Here is a 20,728-nt window from a genome sequence, read left to right on the forward strand (position 1 = left end):
TTCTTGCTATTTTTTGACAGAAACTCAGGGAAGGGCATGTGGATGGAGAAGGGCAGAGAGAATGACAATAGACAGAAAGTTTTTTTTTTCACTGTGTCTTGCCTTCTTTCACCACCTCTGTCTTATCCGCTCTCTTTGTTTAGTCTTTGACTCTTTCTTTCATTCTCCCTCCCTCCTTTTGTCTCACCCCTGGGGAGCATCAGATAGGCCATCTCATTACCCATGATCCTCTTGGCAACACCAAAATAACAGGGTTGGAGGAATTAAATGGGGAGTGGACGGGTGGGGGTGACTGGATGAAGGGAAAGATGGAAGAAAAAAGAGAGAATGTTGGTTATGTATGTGTTTTTTTTTTCTTTTTCCTCCTCATTTTTGTTTTTTGCCTTCTTTATCAAACATGGGGGCTATTTTTTTCTTTAACCCTTCAATCTCTGACCCTCCCTAAACAAATTTAATTCCTCTCCATCTCTTTCAAATGGAGGTAGCTGTGTTCGTGCATCTGTGATATTAAGTCTACCACTGCGCCTTGCCTATTAGAAAGGGTCATCTCTTCTCTCTGTCTCATTTGAAAATCAAATGGCCCTATATATATGCAGCCCAAATTATTGAACTGTCATTTGGACTTGGAAATGGACAGGAGATTGACTCCCATAGATTTGCATAAAAAGTCATTGTGCTGGTCCCCAGAATAAAAAAAAAATGGGGTCTTGATTTATTTCAGATGCATGACACCATTTATGACACTCACAAGCACACAAAGATGCCTGTGTACACACAGAGGCACGATACTACATACATTCATGGAGACACTCATACAGAATTGTGGTTATTAAGTTACCGTTTTCCACTTGAGTCTATGCAGTCTTGTTCCAGACACAGACTGTTGATCACAGTGTCCTTGTCTTGCTCTCACAGATGGATTTAAAGAGGTGTTATTCTCTTCAAAAAGGAATTGTCTCAGACACTTCACAGTGGATGCTACTTGACTGCAAGATATAGATTTTCATGTTCTGTCATGGAGATGGATGAAGCCGCCAAAAGTTCAGTGCTGTAAACCTGAGCCGGCGAATGAAGGCGCTGCAGTTTTGTTGGCAGAAAAGTTGTCTGTCCTGCTTTCTCCCCTTTCTGTGTCTCCGTAAAGCAAAGAGATGCCGGTTAGTAGATTATTCAAATGGTCTTGTCTTTCACCTGCGTGGAGATCACAATGGAAATCTTTCAGAGGTCTGAGGGCGGGGGACTTGGGGTAGTGGCTAATTAAAGCATAAAAGCAGGTGTGTGTGTGTGTGTGTGTGTATGCTGTGGCTGTAGCTTTTTGTTAGAAGGAGAAGACTGAATGGACATCCCCACCCTCCCCCTTCTTCCTAATAATCCTCATAGATATTAATAAGAGTTTCAGCCCTTCTCCAGCGCCTTTACCAGATGGCTAGTAGCACTCGCGTGTGTGTGTTTGTGTAGTGGATGTGTGTTCAATGTCCAGCTTTAGTTCAACACCCAAACGGTATGTTTAAATACTATAGCCAGCCTCCCCACTCTCATCCATTTCTTGATTTTCAGTGAAGTAGCCAAAACCTGGAGACGGATGTGTGGATTCTTGTTTTTATTGCATCAGAAAGGTGTGGTTTTGTGTAGAAATAATAGGAAAACAGACACTACATGTTTTTTTCATATTAATAGCCAGATGTAATCCTCTTCATAATTATTCCCACCCCTCTGTGGGTCATTTGGGCCGTGTCAGTGTGCAGGGGACTGTGAAGTAGATCTAGGCTGACAGGTATGGGAACGATAGCAGAAGAAGAGTGGTGTTTGGAAGAGGTGGGGGGATTGTGAAGTCTCTAAAAAGAGTGAGCGAGAGGAATCATGGGGGGGGGGGGGGGGGGGTGTCAGTGTCATCCAAACCACCAGAAACAAGGGAACATTGCAGCAATGCAGGAACAAAGGAGCTGGCAGGAGTTTGTCTTTTTCTTTTTTGTCCTTTTGATCCTCATCTCCACCCACCCACACTCACTTTATCCCCTACACACACAAATACACCCCCCCTCTCTTCTTTTAGTCTTCTGCCCCCTGCTCGTACATTTGTCTCCATTCACACCTTTCTTTTTTTAATTTCCAACCTCTTCCTTTCAGTTTTTTTTTTTTTGTCAGTTCTTGATCATCTTGTTAGGAAAAAGATAACAAGATTGTTTAAAAAAGAAGTTATCATCAAAGAAGGCGCTCCAAGCTCAAATATGATCTCTTGAGACATGTTGTCTTCACTTTTTGTCCATTGATTTGATCAGAGGTACTTCACATAGATCACATGGCAGAAAGATAAGACACTTTTTTTTCTGTTACATTTTTCTTAGCACTCTCCAATGAGAGTGTTTTCATCACGTTCTTGTGGCATTTTTTTCACAATGGAGGACATTTATAAAAAAATTCAGCTTAAATTAGCATTTCTGAGTGTTTCTTTATTCAAATTGTTGTAAATCAAGAGCAGGTGTAAAAATGCAGTTTGAAAAAGCTTGTTGGTGTGATTTAGAAGCTACAACGGCAAGCCAGAAGCTCCCTGCTCCGCTTTATTCTGATGCATCCACTTGGAGACGACTAGATCGATGTACGTCTTTGTTTTCCTCGTTCAAGTTGGCACAAAACTGTATGGCTGGATAGCTCCTATATTGCTCGCCATTTTTGTTGCACCAATAATGTTAGGCTGGGGTTGTGAGGGCCTGTAAGCTATTGGAAGAGTGTAAACAGATGGATGTTGATGTGAGGGTGGGCTCAATCCTCTGGGTTGTGGGTCAGTCCCACCCACAACTCAGAGGCAAATTCTATTGAACTACTGCCGCTCTGCAGAAACTATGTCCTAGAAAACAGCACAGACTTTTGCCTAAAAACAGCATAACCATAATTATGAGACCACTGAGAATGATTTTACGGTAGATCAAAAGTTGATCAGAGTGGGACCTTACACCACATGACATTAAAATGTGAGTACATTCTACAAATCTTGCCTCAAATTTTTCAGTTCAGCAGTTTGAAAAGTTACATCAGACTCTGAATTGTATTTAGATAGTGCGTCCATACTTGCTCCCGCCTCATGAAGCTATCAGGATATTGATATGGACAAAGTTGAACTGAAATACTCCTCAACGGCCCTCCAAATCAATAATCAATCGATTAGAGGTAATTGTGCTACTCCCTTGGAACGGTCCCAAGTCACTCTCTTTCTGGCTTTCTCCTTTCGTCTCACACTCTCTGTCATTATCAGCATGTAGACCAGTATACAGCATTTCAGCATTCCAGCTGTAATTGATTTTAACCATTAGTTGCTCAGTGAATAGATAAGTAGTGGGAGATATTCGATTATATGGAGGGGGGGGGGGGGGGGGGGGGGGGAGAGAGAAAGAGGGAGGATAAAGAGAGTGAGAAAAAGAGGGAGGAGGCAGGATTTGGGGATGCTGCCAGAGAGCTTCAGAAAAGGGAACTGACCTGTCCTGCTGTCTGTCCGTCTACCACTGGCCTCCCATCTTTGCAGTGGTACAATGCTGCTGACCTCCTGTGAGTTCAAGCAGCTTAGTTTCTAAGAGGTAATCCCTAATGCTTTGAAATAGACCTGATAGAAATCCTACTTACTTGTTTAGGATTAATGTGGTTTGTGTGGGGTTGAGCAGGACAGGAGTTTTTGGCACATTTAGTTAAATGAACCCATCGGAGTTACCATATTCAGTCCGAATTATGGAGTCAAACTACATTGCAGCCATGTGTCAGGAGGCAGATGCAACATTTTAATTAGTATCTATGTATACATTGGCATAAACAATTTTTCGGTTTGTTATGGTTTTTATCAGGATATATGGCTGGTAACTGTTAAACATTTTTGGATCCATGGGTTGAAGTTCCATCTTTTCTAGAAATATTAATAAGCTTTATACTTTTTTATTGTTGTTATTTTTTTCATTCTTTTGTTTTTTCTTTTTCACCTTATTCTGTCAAGACTGTACGTTAGGACTAGGGATAGGGGTAGATGAGGGAGGAGGGGGACAAAGGCAAACATTTGAGTAATCTTCAAAGAGCCCATTGGTATGTTGAGTGGACGCTGGTATGTGGACTGTGGCTAAGGCTTTTTCAAGAGAAAACAATATCCTCCCTTTAGACGGCTGTAGCCTGGACAAACACATCCAGCAAGGCGAGTTTTCCTGCGGCTGCTGCCACTTATGTATCACCTCCTCACATGCGTGTGGGGAAAATGTTCCGGTCTTTTGCGTTGTCAGTACATCTACAGATCATTGCTTAGAAAGAAACACCAAGTTGAAGGTATAGTAGTCAATGTCAGTCAATGTTTGGACGAAAAAGACTTAAATGAGGGCCTTCTGTAAATAAAGAGATCATAAGTGTGCCGTCTTGCAGGTCAACTGCAAGGCATGTGATTTACTGAGGCAAAATGCAAAACAGCTCTCGTTGAATAGGTGTCTTTGTTGTGTTAACTATGGCCGAAACCTCTCCAGTATGTGTTCATATGAACACCATTTACTCATAGTATATCAATGCATCAAGCCCTAGTGTGTGTGACAGTTTTTCATAATGGGTGAAACAGGGGTTTTATTTGATTTACTTTGTGAAAGTTCCACATACTCCAATCATCTTTTGATCTATTGTAAAACAAATTTAATTCCTTCCCAGATTATGCTGTTTTTATAAAAATTTTAACAATAGTACAGTTTCTGAAGAGCAGCATTAATTCCTTAGAATTTACCTTTGAGTTGTTGGCGGGAGTGTTGGTGCAGAGTAAGCCTGCCCTCCTTTCCCACCATCCCTTTGTATACAGTCTCTCCCACTTGCTTAGAGCCCCTCACAACTCCAAGATAACATTGTCAGTGCAAGAAAAATGGCGAGCAAAATTTGAGCCATCCAGCGTACAATTTTTGAACCAGATTCCATCTGGGACGAGGAAAACGGAGACGGAGCGAGGAGCTTGTGGCCTACCGAGTGTAGTTTGTACTTAAGCTTTTCAAACGACATGCTTTGTCTGCTCCTGTTTCACCACAATTTGAATAAAGAAATACTCAGAAGCGCAGTTTTAATCTGAATGTTATTCGTATACATGTCCTTCATCATGGGAAAGTATTAAAACGTCATTTCCATTGGAGTGGTTCTTCAAAGTTTTTGTTTGGCATTTTGCGCAAATTTATCTCCATTTTGTGACAAAGAGTTATCACAAATGTCGACCTATCTATTAGGTTGTTATCTGAGAGCAACTCTCAAGAAGAAAGAAGCAGTCTGCCATTTTGTGACAGTTTTAATATGAGCTCCCCTTGTCCGGCTATCACCAACCATTTTCTCACGAGGATCCACCTCAGGGATCATTTCTCCCATTTCTGTCATTAGCAGGGCCTGGTTTTAGGCTTGTGTTTTGTTCCCTGCACCTTTTGTTTCGTGCTAAGTAAAACCATGCGATGGGGTAGGGGCTAACTTGAAAACAATACTCCCCTTCACAGGCTCAGGAATGTGTAACTAGTGATTTGAACCCTACTACACTCATTTAGATTCTTCCCCATCATTTGCTGTCTCTTTCCATCTTTTGTTCTTTCAGTCTTTCACAGTTTTTTCTCGCGTCTCATTTTTCGCATCTTTTTTTCTTTCCTGCTGTTGTACTGAGGCCAACTCTAGCTCTTTGAAAAATGCATGTTTTTGCAAATCTTTGCTATGTAAAATTTGAATAATTGAACAAACTAAGACAAAAATGTTCCCTTAAAAAAAAAAAAGATTTGTTTTCGTTTAGTTTTAGTTGAATATAATTTTTTCAGAGAGGCCCCGTTTGATCCTGCTAGTCAATAATTCGAATCTCTTTCAACTTCTTCACTTTTGTTTGCCTCACTGTTTTTATGAACTTCATCAATTAGGCCTTTGCTTTGATTTTTCCAAGTACTACAGTGCATTGGACATGGTGGGGGGAAAAAATAAGCCCAAATATACCAATTATGTCTAATTTAAGAGTTTGATTAAAATCCATCCTCTCACCGAATTTGGGGAAAAACAAAGGCACCAACAGGTTTCAACAATTTGTATCTCACTAATTTATTGTATCTGTGAAGATAAAAGGCTGTAGATTGTGAAGGGAAATTGGGAGGTCTGGTCAGTCTCACCTGGCGGCTATAGAGACAAGCCGGGCCTTTTAGACCCTAATGGGCTATGGTCAGGCTGGCTAATAGGGAGTAAGTGGCTGAACCGTGCTGTCTAAATCTAATGCCAATGTAAATAGTGATCCATTTTAATGGCGGGGATGGAGGTGAGGTAGCTTTTGAGACTTTTAACAAACATGCACAGATCTGCTCTGGTGTTTTATCTCCTAGAATCTGTTGTTCCTCACTGCTTGGTTGCAGAAGCAAAAGTTATGCGCTGGATTAGTGTTTTCTTCTATTCAATATTGTATCAGTGTTTTGCTTGTTTTCTTAGGGAAATTGACTTTTCGTGATAGACACATTTAGTTGTTTTTCACCAGACTGGCAATTCTTTACAATAAATGCAACAATTCATGATACCACAGATTTGTTCTCAAACTTTTAGTTAAGCTCCGAAAAAGTTGTTGTCCTGTGGGAGGTTATGTGTGCTGTAGTCAAAAATCTCATTAGTTGAAAACCCTACAGGACTTGACCTTTATATTGACCAGAGGACAACTCTGCACTGCACATTCCCCCTGTAAAGTCCTTTTGAACGATGTTTGGGCACAAAAAAAAATAGGTCAACCTAAAAAAAGAAGAAAAAAAATCAGTCATTATTTCACGTGCATTGTGCTGCAGTTCAGACTTGTGTCATATTGAATGTGATATTGTTACTGGATCTTACCTAGTCAGATTGTCATTGCAAACTGTAATGGAAAAGCACCCAGGGTCTTGCTTGCACACAACACTAACAATAGGAAGCAATGCGGGTTTGGAATAGAGCTAAAAAAAAAAACAACTAACTAACTAACTAATTCAATTTTAGAAAACTGGATTTCAGATTGGCCTTTTCATTTTTAAGCCTTGCGTCACTGCTGCAAAAAGTGTGAGGGATTGACGGCATCTTTATCCATGTTTGGGAGTCAGGGACATTAAAGTTTGGGCTTCTAGCTGTTTTTTATTATTCTCTCAATGAAAAAATGCCAACTTTGCCTTTTTTCTTTCTTTGCTTTCTAGCAATTATCAACGAGAAATAAAGAAAAAGTGAACAAACTAACAGGGAAAGACAAAAAGATAACACAGCAGCAAGAAGGAGCAGTATTACTTAGCATGACAGATTGGAATCCTCAATTTATTTGGCCTAGCAAAAGTTATCTGGTGTTTATTATTGTTAAGTGACCCAAACTAAAGCCCACCTACAAACTTTGCACCTAATGGAGCTTTGATCGTAAAAAGGAGGCAAAGCTAGGAGGAGCAGATGGCTCTGGAACCCATATGAAAACGATAAGAAAATAAGAGAATGCTTTGGTTTCTCCTCGGTCTTTGCATCAATCACTATGGTTTGTAGACGAGTAAGAAGTTGGTTTGTGTATCTATGCATGTGCACTCCACAGGTTTTGCTTGTGGCTCCTTCTTGCCTATTTGTTTTTGAATCCATGCAGAACAGAATTTGTCCTTTTGCACAGCCAGGTGTGGAATACCTGTTCTATTAGGCGTGCCTTTTTCGGCGCTGCAGTCTGCTGGCACTTCCACTGCCAGTGATCTTGCGTTACATTTATGTCTCGGGGGCTGAGTGGCGGTTAGCAGTAACATGTGTTCGGAAGGTGGTAGCTCTGATGGAATTCTACTCTTGGCAGCCTTCCAGGCAGCGCTGGTATGTGTTTAAAATACTTTCAAGGAACAATACATGCTTTTGTGGTTTGCTGGGCCAAGTGGGGCTGTTTTTGTCTCTGATGGCCCCCGGGGGCCCAGGGGATATCACCGGAAGCTGGTGGCGTTCTTAAAAGAAGGAATACTCAACAACAACCTTCCTGCTTCTCCTAAAAACACAGATGAAAGGAGATGAGGAGGTTTTTGTTTTCATTTCGTGCGTGCGCATTTGCATGCTCTCAGCAGCCTTTTCTGACAGCGCAACTGAATGTATGCAGGATGTATTCTATACATATACACGCACTTTGACACACACACACACTGGTTATTAAGCTGGTGCTGCAGTGGGGTTTTTGCGTTCAGTATGTATTCATTAGCTGCCTGGTTCTACACTTAATAACAGGTTGTACTGAATACTCTAATTTGTCATTTGGTTCTGCGGAAGAAAATCCCACCCCCTTGCTCTTTCCCGCTTTCAAAATATTTTTATGCAACTGAATAAATGACGAGCACAAAAAGAAAAAAAAATTATACACAGACACAAAAATATACTTATGAGGTAAAATAGAGATACAATTACAAATGCATAAAAACCCAAATACACACATCTATTTAGAAGAAAGAAAATCCATCTTTTTAGAAGATAGATGGATTGAAATCATCACCGCACACTCCCGTTCATGTACATGCTCAGGGAGATAAAAGAAGTTGTGAAAAGATATATTTTGGCTTGGCTTATTAAGAATTCAGTTAATGAGGCAGCTTTGTCACCCCAGATAGAACAAATGTGTATGAAACAGCAGTGTGGCAATCCTCTCCACCAACCCGGGGAGCGAGTGAAGAGGAGGTGAACACGCTCCTCTGCTCATGTGTGTGTGAGAAAGGTGTTTTGTAAACATCTCATTCTGCATAATGAATGCAGTCCTCTGTCATCGACACACACAGACGCTGCAAAAAACTACACAAGGGAGCTCCCTTTACCTGTCACATCCAATCCCCTCCCAGGTCCTCAAACAAGTCCCATTGTGTGTGCACATGTGTGTGTGCGCGTCATTAACAGGGGTGAAAATGTTCTGCTTTTGACAGGTAAACTGGAAGGTTTGAGCTGTAATTTGCATTCCATGTATATTTGATTGTTTATCCGCCTCCTTGAGTGTCTTGTACCATCTTGTGCCATGTTTAGGTCCACCCAGGGAGCGCTGTTTAGCTGATTTTCATTGGCCCTTAGGGAGTGTTAGCTTATTTGGTTGTTTGCCAAACACTAATCCTCAACAATTAACCACCAGGCACTCTGGAGGGGTGCCATATTGACAGGGATGGCCCTTTTGCCAATCTGCCACACACAAAATCCAAGTGTTCGTGCAGCGCACATTCACTGCGGCATAAATTACATACACATTGCAAGCAGACACTCATAGACGTAAACCCAGGAGCAGGAACAGTGTGTTTGTGTGTTTGAATATGCATTACCCAGCCCATGCCTGGCAGGAGTCAAAGTGCTTCTTTAAAAGTTCATAAATCATGGATGTTCTGGCCTGTGATCACCAAACCGCCTGCTTTTTAGGCCTGTGGAGTGCCAGAGAGCAACAGACAGCCTCTAGTTTTGGTTTTAAAAAAAAACCTCTGGAATGTGCTGATGAGAAAAGAATTAATATTAGGCCTGAACTTTTATGGCAGCCTGGTTTAGCCCCAAATATATCAGTCAACTCCTCCCAGCTCATATCCGAAAAGCATTACAACACATCATGTAACAGAGGAAAGTACATTTATATTTTTAAACTGACATAAACTCTTTATATTGATGATTTAAGTTTGTATAAAATAACATGTTCGTGACAAATATGTTGCACAATGTTTAGTAAAACCTATGACATTCAGTTGGCATACCATTGAACTTTATAAAACTCACTTTGAGGTCAAAGTGAAAGAACAGGAAATAAGTCTTTTTCATGTGTTTTTTTGTTCAAATCTCAACAAAGCAACACAATCAAATCCTTTTTGTTTACACCAGTAATAAATATGTTTGCTTCTGTTGCACATGTGTGTGGTATGAACAGAAAGGCGCAGCGGTCCGTTCCTCCCGTGTGGGAGGGGGGCCAACGAATGAAAAGAGGCAAATAAAGGGAGAAAGAGTAAGGGAGGCCTCCTTTCACAGTGAAACAAAGATAGCTGTAATTAATGGTCCTGAGCTCTGGACTAGGGGAGCTTTCTTCTGACAACTCCAACTTAATTAAAACTTAAGACTTCTGAAAGGGCCTCTGACTGCGCGGGGACGTCCCACCGTCTCATGAGAAAAACTTTGCTAGATTTCCTACAAAAGAAAGGAAAAAGGAGAGACTGAGAGAAAAGATCTGTTAGCTGCTGTAGCTATGTTGCTAATCCCTGTTTGTCAAAGGAGGAAGACGGAGTGGGGGGGGGCGGGGGTGGAAGGTGGGGGGTTAGAACCCCCACACCTGCGCCCCACTCCTCCCACACACACACACACACACACACACATCTTTTCAACCGTTCTTGTTCGGTGTAACATGATGCAAGCATGAGAAAAATATTACCTGTCTAACTTTTAATTGCTCAGTGAAAGAACATCTTCCTTATTGGAGGGTGTGAGAGACAGCAGTTACCGCACAAGCACACACACACACACACACACAGAGCATTGTGTGAATTAATTAATGCATGGACCCCTTCACCTGTTTCTCAAACAAAAAACCTTAACAAAGTAGAAGCTAACCTTTGTGAGCTTCCTGTGTGGATCTGTCCCTTTGCCTTGCTCCCTTCTCCTCTGTCAGCCCTCTCACCACAGAGGATCAGATAATAAAAGCTTGGCCTGCTCTTTTGTTTTTGTGCATTGTTCATTAGCCCGGCAGCAACAACAGAAGCACACTTGATATGCTTGGCTTGACTGGGTGTATGGGAGCAGGGAAAGGTGGGATGGGGGCTGTGCGTGCATGTGGGTTTGTTCACCTACACACACCGGGGGCAGGACAAGAAGGTAGGGGGTAGTTTTGCATGGCTGCTATGCCATTAAAAAGCAACTGGAAATTGAGGGTTTGCGACAGACAGCACACGTAGAATGAGAGCCCCCCCCTGCAGCTGCCAACAATAAGGAAAGTTGGACAATGTGTGTATGAAAGACAAAACAAGCTCTCTGCTTTTAACACCCATGTCTGACCTCGTTGCAGAAGTTAAACGTCCATTCCAGTTGGGTTTTTAAGTAACAAAAACCAAGAAAAAGTCTAACTGAAGCAAGAATAGAATTTAATCTAAAAAGTGGTTTATTGAAGTATCTTTGTGTTCCACAGCACTTGCAGAAGCTGGACAGTGCGTACAGTCTGGAGTCATGCGTCTACTACTGCAATCTGTGTGACTACTCCACCAAAGCCCGCCTCAACCTGGTCCAACATGCCCGCTCAGCTCGCCACCAGCAGAATGAAGGACTGAGGAAACTGCAGCTGCACCAGCAAGGCCTGGGAGGAGAGGAGGATGGACTGAGTCTCCACGAGCTTTTTCATGTCAAAGAGTGTCCCAACATCCAAGGTATGAATCTATTTGAATTTTTTTCCCAAAGTCACCCTAAGTCTCACTAAAAGCAAGTCTTGCATTGCTTAGATTTTTGTGTGTTTGTAACTTTAGATTGTAAGGGGGGGGGGCACTTTTTTTGTTCAAAACCCTATCTACCCTATTTTTTAAATCCATTTAGCTGCTCCCACCTCTTTGTCTCGCTTCACTCCCCCTTCCTTTCTGTCACTTTCTACCACTTTACCCCTTTCCTTTGGCCTTCACATCCAGATCACGTCTCCTGATACAGACCCGTCCATTCTTCCTAATCTCCCCAAAATGAGCATACTGTTCCTATTAGGCTGCCGCATTCATATCTGAAACGCAGGCGCACACTCACACACCGTCCCGTGCGCAGGGACATCCCAGGCAGGCAAGCAGTCGGCTTATGAAATTTCACCTTGGGAGGATCTCATAGTGAAAGGCTCGTACGCACACATGCTACAAACAGACGCACACACTGGTGTATGCTATGGCTACACAGCCTCTCCCTGGAGTGAGCTTTCATTTCCTTTCTCATGACCAAAGCAATTTGGCTTTCATTTAAGAGTCTCCGTCTTGCCAGCAGCTAATAAGTGTAACAGAACTGTAAAACATTCAGAGAGACAAAAAAAAAAAAGGAAAAAAGATTAATCGTTTTTTCTTTGAGTGGGGGTTGCACGGTTGGTGAGGGGTTGTAGGGTGTAAAGGGAGGGGTCTGCGCTGTAATTTAAACCAGAAGATGGAGAGTCAGGGTCCATTATTTAGTCATCCCTATGTTAATGCTGCTGGAAGAAAATGAGTTCTTAACTTGTTTTTGCTTTGCTTGACCTAAGCTGGCAGAGAGGTGTGTGTTAGCGGCGAAGGGGGCAACGTGGTTTGAATAGGACTTTAGCACAACATTATTCCATTTATCCACTTGTAGGTCTGTGAGTGTGTGTTAACTCATGTGTGTGTGCGTGTCTCACCATGAATCTGTGGTCCCTAAAGTGGCCTGTTTACACTGTGCATGTACTCCCAAAACAGATGGAAGCTCACAGCCTTGGAACATATGTGGATTTCAGCACACACACACACACACACACACACAAAGAGGAGACGATCTTGCAGTGTCTGGATAAGAAAAAACTTCTGCTCTTAAAGCCCCACTCCGAGGAAAATTGTGTTTTTGGTGTTTTTAACAAGTTAAACAAAGGGATGATGGGAAGTGGGGGAAGGCTTACTTTGTTTCAACATTTCTATCCACAACTCAGAAAATAATTTATGAGAAACTACTGCTGGTCTGCAGCAACTATGTCTTAGAAATCGACACAAGTTGTTTTTATTTTAACAGCAAAATCATAATTAAAAGACCACACTTCTATTTATCCACAAATGTAGGATTCATGATTCCCCTTTTGTAAAAATGGGCTTAAAACCTGTCAAAAGCAATTTTTGCTTATTCTGAAGGTACTGCTCCTAAAACCCAGATTTCATTTTGTGCTCCTATACCACCTACTAAGATTCCATGAAGAAGTTACCACTTGTTTTGGACTCTCCCATGTTCAAGAAATATTTTTCAAAGAAAAGTTCTTGTGATCCACAGATGATTAAAAAGGGAATTACAAAATGACTTATGAATGTCTGAACAAGTTCAATAGCTTACGGCTAATGATGTATTTTAGAACTTTTGTTCTAAAAGAAAGTAGAGTGGTGTTTTTCAACCTTTTTTGAGCCACGGCACACTTTAACCTTGATAAAAATCCCGCGGCACACCAGCATTCCAAAAAAAAAAAGGAGAAACTCATAGTCTGTATTGATCTACAGCCCCTCCCCAATCTCATACATTTTTGTGATAATTGTGGCAGAAAAAGCTGGAAGTTGCCGCTGTTTTTTCTAAAAGATGTAATAAAAGTTAAGATTTAAAAACTGTTTCAAGACGTTTAACAACGTAGATTCATTGTGCGCTGAGACGCTGTCACTTTAACCCAATGCATCATGGGAGATGTAGTGCTAACAGCCGCCGAACGTACATAGACTCGTGTCTCTGAGCTTCATTGTTTTGTTCACTTGTTCCACGGTCTGACACCGGATCCCGCGGAAAGCTATACCGCTAAAGACGAGCTTTAGCTGGTATTTTTGTTGGAACTGAGCGACTTTATGAGCAGAATCGGAACAAGGAAGTGAAGACTTTAACCACTTCTGATTGGTCAGACTGATGACGTATGATTAAGCCTCCAAGAATGATTGGTGGAGACAGTTAAAAGGGCGGGACTTTTCCGAAAATGTCTAAAGCTACGGCTAAATCGCGGTACCGTCATTCTTATCAAAATGTCTTTAATAGAATCAAATAAACACAAAGAAAAAAGTATTTAACGATCTTTCATATTCCTAACTACTCAGTGTTTTATCAGGGCCTGTTTGGATGAATACAGAGCTGGCATCCTGGAGATGGTAAATGTTTTTAGATCAGTTAAGGGCAATTTCCCAATGGAACACCTGACCACTAGTGTGCCGGGCACACCGGTTGAAAAACACTGAAGTAGAGCGTACACATTTTCACATGCAAACATAAGCAAAAAAGAAAAATTTGGTGAAATGTAGGTGCCTGTAGTGATTGATTATGTGAATGTTTTAACAGTTGGCAAAGGCTGTGTAGAAGGCAGCTTTTTCAGCCAATCTTGATTTAAAAAGACCCTATGTTTATGTTTATGTGCATGTGTATGTAGGCCGTTAGTTTTCTGGGGCTACAACTCCTGACTCGAGCACTTTCTGTTCATTAGAGACTGGTATGAAAAAGATTAATTTAAGTGCTGACCGGTATTTTTGCCTTAAAGCCTGGGACTTGGAACCAAGCCAGATAATTATAGGCTCATTTGGGAATAAGAGTTCTAATGCTCTGGACTTTATGTACATGTGAATGGCTTTCATTAAACAATTTTGATGCTGATTTTATGGCCCAATTAAGGATACAGTATGGCACAGAGAGACACAGCAAGAGTATAGGTGTTTTTGAACAAAGCAACACTTGCACTTGCATGTATTTGATTTCAGCATATTTATACTTTCCAGTCTCAGTCTGAGAAGCCTTTTTTGGAGGTTAACAGTGCTCTCTTTGCGCGCATATTTGCTTATGTCTTTGCACACTCCAGTCGCTGTCTTTACAGCACTTTTCAGCATAATCGCTCATTTGTGTCCCATAGAAACAAGCGATCCTCTTTGTCCACGTTCCTGAAGTAAACTGTCCCTCTCTGTGTACAATTATAAGTGAGAAAGGAAATTAAGTTTATCAAAAATGCCAGTTTGCATCAGAGAAGCGAGCATCAATGAATTGCCTCTCAACATGGAGGACGCAGAGGCCATTTTCCTCTGATGTCCATCCAAAAGTTGTTAGGAAAAATTAGATTTTTTTTTCCGTTATTTGTACCCTTCCTTGCCGCTGTAATGAAGTTACACCCTAAATGGAGCTGTGTGGTAAAGCTGGAGAAACTATGACAGATTGCAAGTCATGGGTATTCCATCATCAGTTTCATAATTTGAACAATTTGTTTAGCTGGATTTTTGGAGACATTAAGAGTCTCTGAAGTCTGGTTTTTACAGCGATTTTTCTCTTGTCGGCTCTGCCTCAACACTATTTGACCATTTGTTTAGCCACAAAGCACGTTGTGATGAGGTGTGCGTGTGTGCACAAGTGCGTTTTTCTTTGTGTACCCTTGCCCATTAGCCCTGTGCTCCATCATGTAGAAACATGGGGCCTTTTCTGCATACTTTACTTTCTATCATTTTTTTTCCCCCTTCCCTGTTCCCTCTGTCCCTCACAAAAAGCAAAGCGAGATGGAATCTTATGGAGGTAATTATTTCCGAGAGCCCTGCCTGTCATCCATCCCTCCAGCACCCCTCCACCCACACATCTCCATCCCTCTATACCCCACCCCAACCACCACCCTACATGCATTAAAGAGGGAGGGAGAGGACCCTCTTTGTCTGAATTCCCCTTTTAAACAAAAGACCTCTTCTGACTTGGAGAGACCAACAACACTTTTATCATGTGCACTGGGTGTGTGTATGCGAGTGTGTGCATGTGTAAGTGTGTCCAGAGCCTTTTGTTTTCTCTGAGTGATAAGGCTCTGGGACATTTTGGTCCTTGTCAAATTAGTGTAGCCGTGCTAACCATTTACGCAGCAGCTGTAGGCTAAAAACTGAGCCTGATGCACTCCTGTTCTCCTGATGCTTTATGAGGATATATATGTGTCTGTGTGCATCCAGCAGGAAGTGATGGAACACGGCACAAAGAAGACACGGCATGTTGTTAGCCTCCAAGTGCGCGCACAAGCCTTGGTACCAAGTGTAAACTCAAAACGGCGCTCAAATTAAGTCAAAACACAGAGATAGCATTGAATTGTAGATAGAAATAGCTTACAGTGATGATTCAAAAACAAGCTTTTAGGTGTTGGCAATAGGTCTTCACTCCGCCCTCACTTTCTTGCTCATCTTATCGTTTGGATTTTTTTTTTCCTCCTTCGGATAATGGAGGCGGTTTTGCCATTCCATGGTCTCTCTCTTCTCTGTTCTTTTTTTGGGGAGGTAAAGTCTTTCCTTACACAGACGTCTATTTCCAGGGTTTGTCTCAGTAATTTGTGGCCATTATATAAACATTCACGGAAGCCCAGAGCAGTGAGAAAAAGAATACGACACACACCCAGAAGAAGCAAAACCGCCTGGGTAAGCACCGAGGTGGCCATTTTGTCATTTAAGACAGCGCGGTGAGGATGAGTCCAGCTGACTAGCAGCAATTCTTATGCTCTGGATATCTGTGTTTAGACCTGGCTTTAATAGACTAAAGCAGGCAAATACAATGCATATTGATCTGCTTCCACACAGACGATTACAGTTATTTATTTGTGACCTTTCTTTTTCATTCACTGTGCATCAGGAAGGTATTTACATACTGTAGGAATCCCACGACTTGAGTCAGATGGGATTCATTCCTCGCATAATAAAAAAAGTGGAATGTTATTTTATGTGCCCTACGTGAGTAAAAATCCAGTTCCTGCTTAAAACTATTTTGATGAGAGGGGATAGGATTTTACCCAAGAGCATAGTTGTAAAATATGTTCTGTTTTTTACTGTGGAGTTTGTTGGAGACAATACAGTGCATTTTAAATAATTTGTCAAATCGAAATAAGACACATTCATATATGTATATTATTATATTTTCAGTAAGTAGCAATTTAGCCCAAATTTCCCCAAACCATGTTCTCTATGGCCGAGGGAGTAAAAGATGTGGTCATTTTTTGAATAATTCCATCCAAGCAAATTATAATTACTTTGTGGTCTGTGTGTGGACAGAAAAAAGGGAGCTTGACTTGTGCCTCACAAAAAATAAAAAATAAAAAGAATGAAAAGAGCTTCGTTCACCATAAACTATTTTTGAAATGGTGTGTCGGGGCGGTATGGGTTCAGGCTGATTGTTTTTCTTTTGGAGTTGAGCAGCTCTTTGGTGTAGAGGTATTACTCGGGCTAAATTGTTCCCTCATGTTTTCCGCCAAGGTTCTGTGCCCACTACACTGACAGTTATAATTTGCAGAAATTGCGCTGATTATCTGAATTAGCATACCATACCAATGCCACATTAGTCTTATTTACAATACAAAGCTGTGGAGCGCTGAGGACGCATACTGAGCATGACTTAACCCTTTGAAGAAGGCTCCGAGAATGTCTCTCAAACTCAAACGATGTCCCGGAGAACTTAATATGACACTTAAACTCTGCAGGAATAGGAAGTGAAGAAGGTCGGAGAACTGTGGCTATCCGAACAAATGTTTTTCCTCCTTCCAGATTTTTTCACCTCTTAGCTCTTGTCCCAATCTTGTTTTTTATTACCCCCCCCCCCCCCCCCCCCGATCCTTCCCTAGCCACCATCCTTTCACCCTTCTTCTTTATTTTCTTCTCCCCTCACCGCCATTCTTCTCTCTCCTCAATCCCTTCATACATCCCCTGTTCATTGACTCTTAACCACAGATGGACAAAACAATGGGCCATGTCACACAGCATTAAGACAAACAATCCAATGATGGGAGGAGGGTGGTGTGGAGCTGGAGTCACGGTAACTAAGCAATACGCTTGCTGGGTCCAAGCAGCCGCTAATCTCAGACAGCAATGATACAATTCACAGATGGACATTGAAAGCAGCCAGTATGCATGCAGGGGGAAAAAAACAGAAGAATTATGAAGTGCTGTTACCAGGCGAGCCTTTGGAAGAGTTTAAAATCCTCTCCCTCAGCTGCTCCCTTTTTTCCTCCAATTCCTTGACCTCATCCATCAATAGGAGCTATGGAATTGATAGGAGCTATTGATTACCTATAGGCTAAGGCTAATCGTCGCTAACCAAAGGAAGTGTTGCAGCAACAGCAGCTGTCAGAGGCTTGTCGTGTGTGTTAGTGTGTGTGTGAGACCCTCAGGGGGTTTCAGTAGAAGTAGCTGCTCCTCTCTTTTTTTTACTAACAGCGGACTAATGGTCTGAGAGCAAGGCAGCACATGTTAAAAAAAGCGACACTCTGGACACTGCTTCTCTCTTTTGAGTGAGAGAAATGCATGTTTTGTCTGCCCGCAGAAACCCTGCCAGACATGCCAAGTTTTGCCTCCCCACCTAAGTAAGTCCCCTCACCCTCTCACCGCTTTTCTTCATCTCCCTAATAGGAAATCTGAGCACCCCGTGTGAGATTAAAGCAGAGAATCAATGCCTTCTGAGCAATCATTTCCAGACAAATCTCTTTCATCTTATTTCGCCCCCCCTTCCACGTTCCCTCGTTCTCCCACCTCCTAATGCTAACAGGGGGTCCTGTGTCATGACATCCCTTTTACTTTTATCATGTTCTAATAACGCTTGGAAAATAGAGAGAAAGAGGAATGTGATGGAGAGGGAAAAAAGATGCAGGAAGAAATGGATAGACTGATAAAAATCCATTGAATGAGCATGGATCTTGATTTACGCTTTGATGTGGACGTCTTTGTGCAAATTAGACAAAACTGTCTGCAGCTTCAGTCATCTCCAAGCTCTTCCTAAGGTGCTGTCTCCCTTTGCTTGTTCCTTTAAAGGCCCACTCCAATGAAAACAGGGGTTTTTAACATGTTCTTGTTGCATTTTTCTCATGATGGAGGACAAATATAAAGTAAATTTGGATTAAAACTGCATTTCTGAGTATTTCTTGATTATAATCATTGTTTATCAAGATGCTTGCAGCTGTGACATAGGTGCTACAGTCGGCAGGCTACAAGCTCCTTGCTACACCCCATTCTGATGCATCCCCTTCCAGACAAATAGATCCATGTACGTCTTCTTTTTCCTCCTCGGAGCTGGCATCTGGCTTAAAACTGTACGGCTGGGTAGCTTTGATATTGGTCGCCATTTTTGTCACAGCGCCAATGTTATGTTTGGGTTGTGAGGGGCTGTAAACTAGTAGGAGAGAGTGTAAACAAAGGGATTATGGGAAATGAGGAAGAGTTACCCCATGCCACAGCTCAGGCGAATTTCTGATGAACCACTGCCACTCTGCAGAAACTATGTCCTGAAAAACGGCATAACCATAATTAAAAGGTGAAAAGTTGAATGGAGTGGGACTGTAAGGATAGAAAGAATGGAGAAAGGAATTGAGTGGGTTTGTTTGAGGAAATTGAATTACAGATTAAAGATGAAGAACACTTTGGGGGGAGAACTGGTCTGTTTGTGGTAGAACAAAAATGAAAACAAAAAAGAAGGGAATGAAACAAAAAAAAATAGTGTTGAGGTAAAATATGTTAGGATTGGATGGCGCCTTACCTCAGAGTATGTGAAGCTAATGGCTGGCCCGGATGCACGCACAAACGCACACATCTTATTCGGGCCTTTGTTTCAAGAGCAGGTTAATGGGAAGTGAGGAAGAGGAGCATTGCAATTTTCTGCTCTTTAGGCACCAGAGAATTCTCTTCAGTGTAAGAGAGTCCAGACCCTCGGCGTAATAGGCATTTTACACCCTCATCACCCCTTGCACAGTAACACAAACATGCACCCACACTCACCAGGAACGTAGGGGACCAAAATAGGCATTCTATGGTGTGTACTGCCAGTCCCCAGAGTGCCAGTAAGTGTTAGACATGCATGGAGTCGGCAATGAGACAATCAGCATGCTGAAATTGAAACCTTGTCTGGAGCTACACAAGAGAGGAGGAAGAGGAGCGAAAAGGAGAAGATTAAACGTGGAGGAGCAGAGATCGGAACAGATGGCACAAAGAAAAAAAGAGAAAGGGGAGATGCAAAATAAGAGGACAGATGCAGGAGAAGGGAGGGGGAGAAAGAAGAACTGATGTTTGTTTAATTGCCTCATAAATGATGACACAGATAATTATGTCGAAAAAAGAAATGCTCCTCTTAGGCAGAGCCAGTGAACAGCTGTATCTGATTTGTTTGTGTGTCTCGTGCTGTCTCTCCCTATAGCCCCATCAACTGTTGTACCCCCCAGCCACATCAAGTATAGGACACCATTAAAGCTTACGTACGGTTAGTGTCACATCAAATCATTCATCTTAATTAACAGAAAAGTACACTCTTAAAGCACACACACGCTCATCATGTGGAATCATTTTAATTACTGTGTAACATCCTGATTATTAATATCTCTGCTTCGTGTACCCGGGGACATGAAGATGAGTACGCTCACCTAGATTTCCCGTGCTGTGTGTGTGCAGGCGTGTGTGCCCGTGCGCCCAAGTGATGCTCCTTTGACTTCATATTTAATTGTCTTTTTTAATGACAATATTCTGCTGTACGTAATGAGTCAGGGTGTGTCAAAGTGCAGGCCGGAGCTGTCCGCTTGCGTTAAGATCTCCCTGTCTGCTGAGGAAGCCTCCAGCGCACACACTCATGCACTAACTCAGAGACACCGTATCAATGTGAGAGTTCCTGCATCTGACACGAGATTAAGAGGGCCAAGTGGAGGAATGTCGAAGAGCTGCCCTGTTGCATTTGCACGAAAGAAAAAGGACCCTCTCGTCGCACACGCGTGCACACGCACTCAACACAGACACACACGGGAGCATCTTGTGCTGTAAGTGAGCAGTAGCCTCCCTTGCATTATTCACAGTGGCCGAGTGATCGAAGCTTGGTTCAATAGCACTAAAGCGGCACGCGCTGGAGAGATTTGTCTTACAAAACCTTGACACACACACTCGGGCTCACATATGCTCTCACACACATTGATTTTTGGTGGTGGGAATCTCCCAGGCTTTGGCAAAAGACAGGGGCATGAGAGGGGCTTCCCCCGTCAGAGCAGCCCCCTGACAAACTCACACGTGTGCACTACTGCACTACTTTTTGCACACATGCAGGCCACATCCTACAAGGCCGTGTTTAAGTCACACAAAGGTAGATTTAATAATAACAATGTTGT

General features: G+C 42.2%; 1 protein-coding gene across 2 annotated transcripts in view; it reads left to right on the plus strand.

Annotated features, from left to right (window-relative positions):
* Positions 1 to 20,728, plus strand: part of zfhx4 (zinc finger homeobox 4) — an 82,160-nt gene that overhangs the window by 33,247 nt on the left and 28,185 nt on the right. For both annotated transcript variants that reach the window (XM_023950365.1, XM_011488831.3), the window contains exon 6: positions 11,090 to 11,324. In XM_023950365.1, coding sequence (XP_023806133.1) covers positions 11,090 to 11,324 — 235 coding nt within the window. The remainder of the gene's footprint in view (positions 1 to 11,089; positions 11,325 to 20,728) is intronic.

The sequence above is a fragment of the Oryzias latipes genome, chromosome 20 (assembly GCF_002234675.1).
Source record: "Oryzias latipes chromosome 20, ASM223467v1".
NCBI lineage: Eukaryota > Metazoa > Chordata > Actinopteri > Beloniformes > Adrianichthyidae > Oryzias > Oryzias latipes.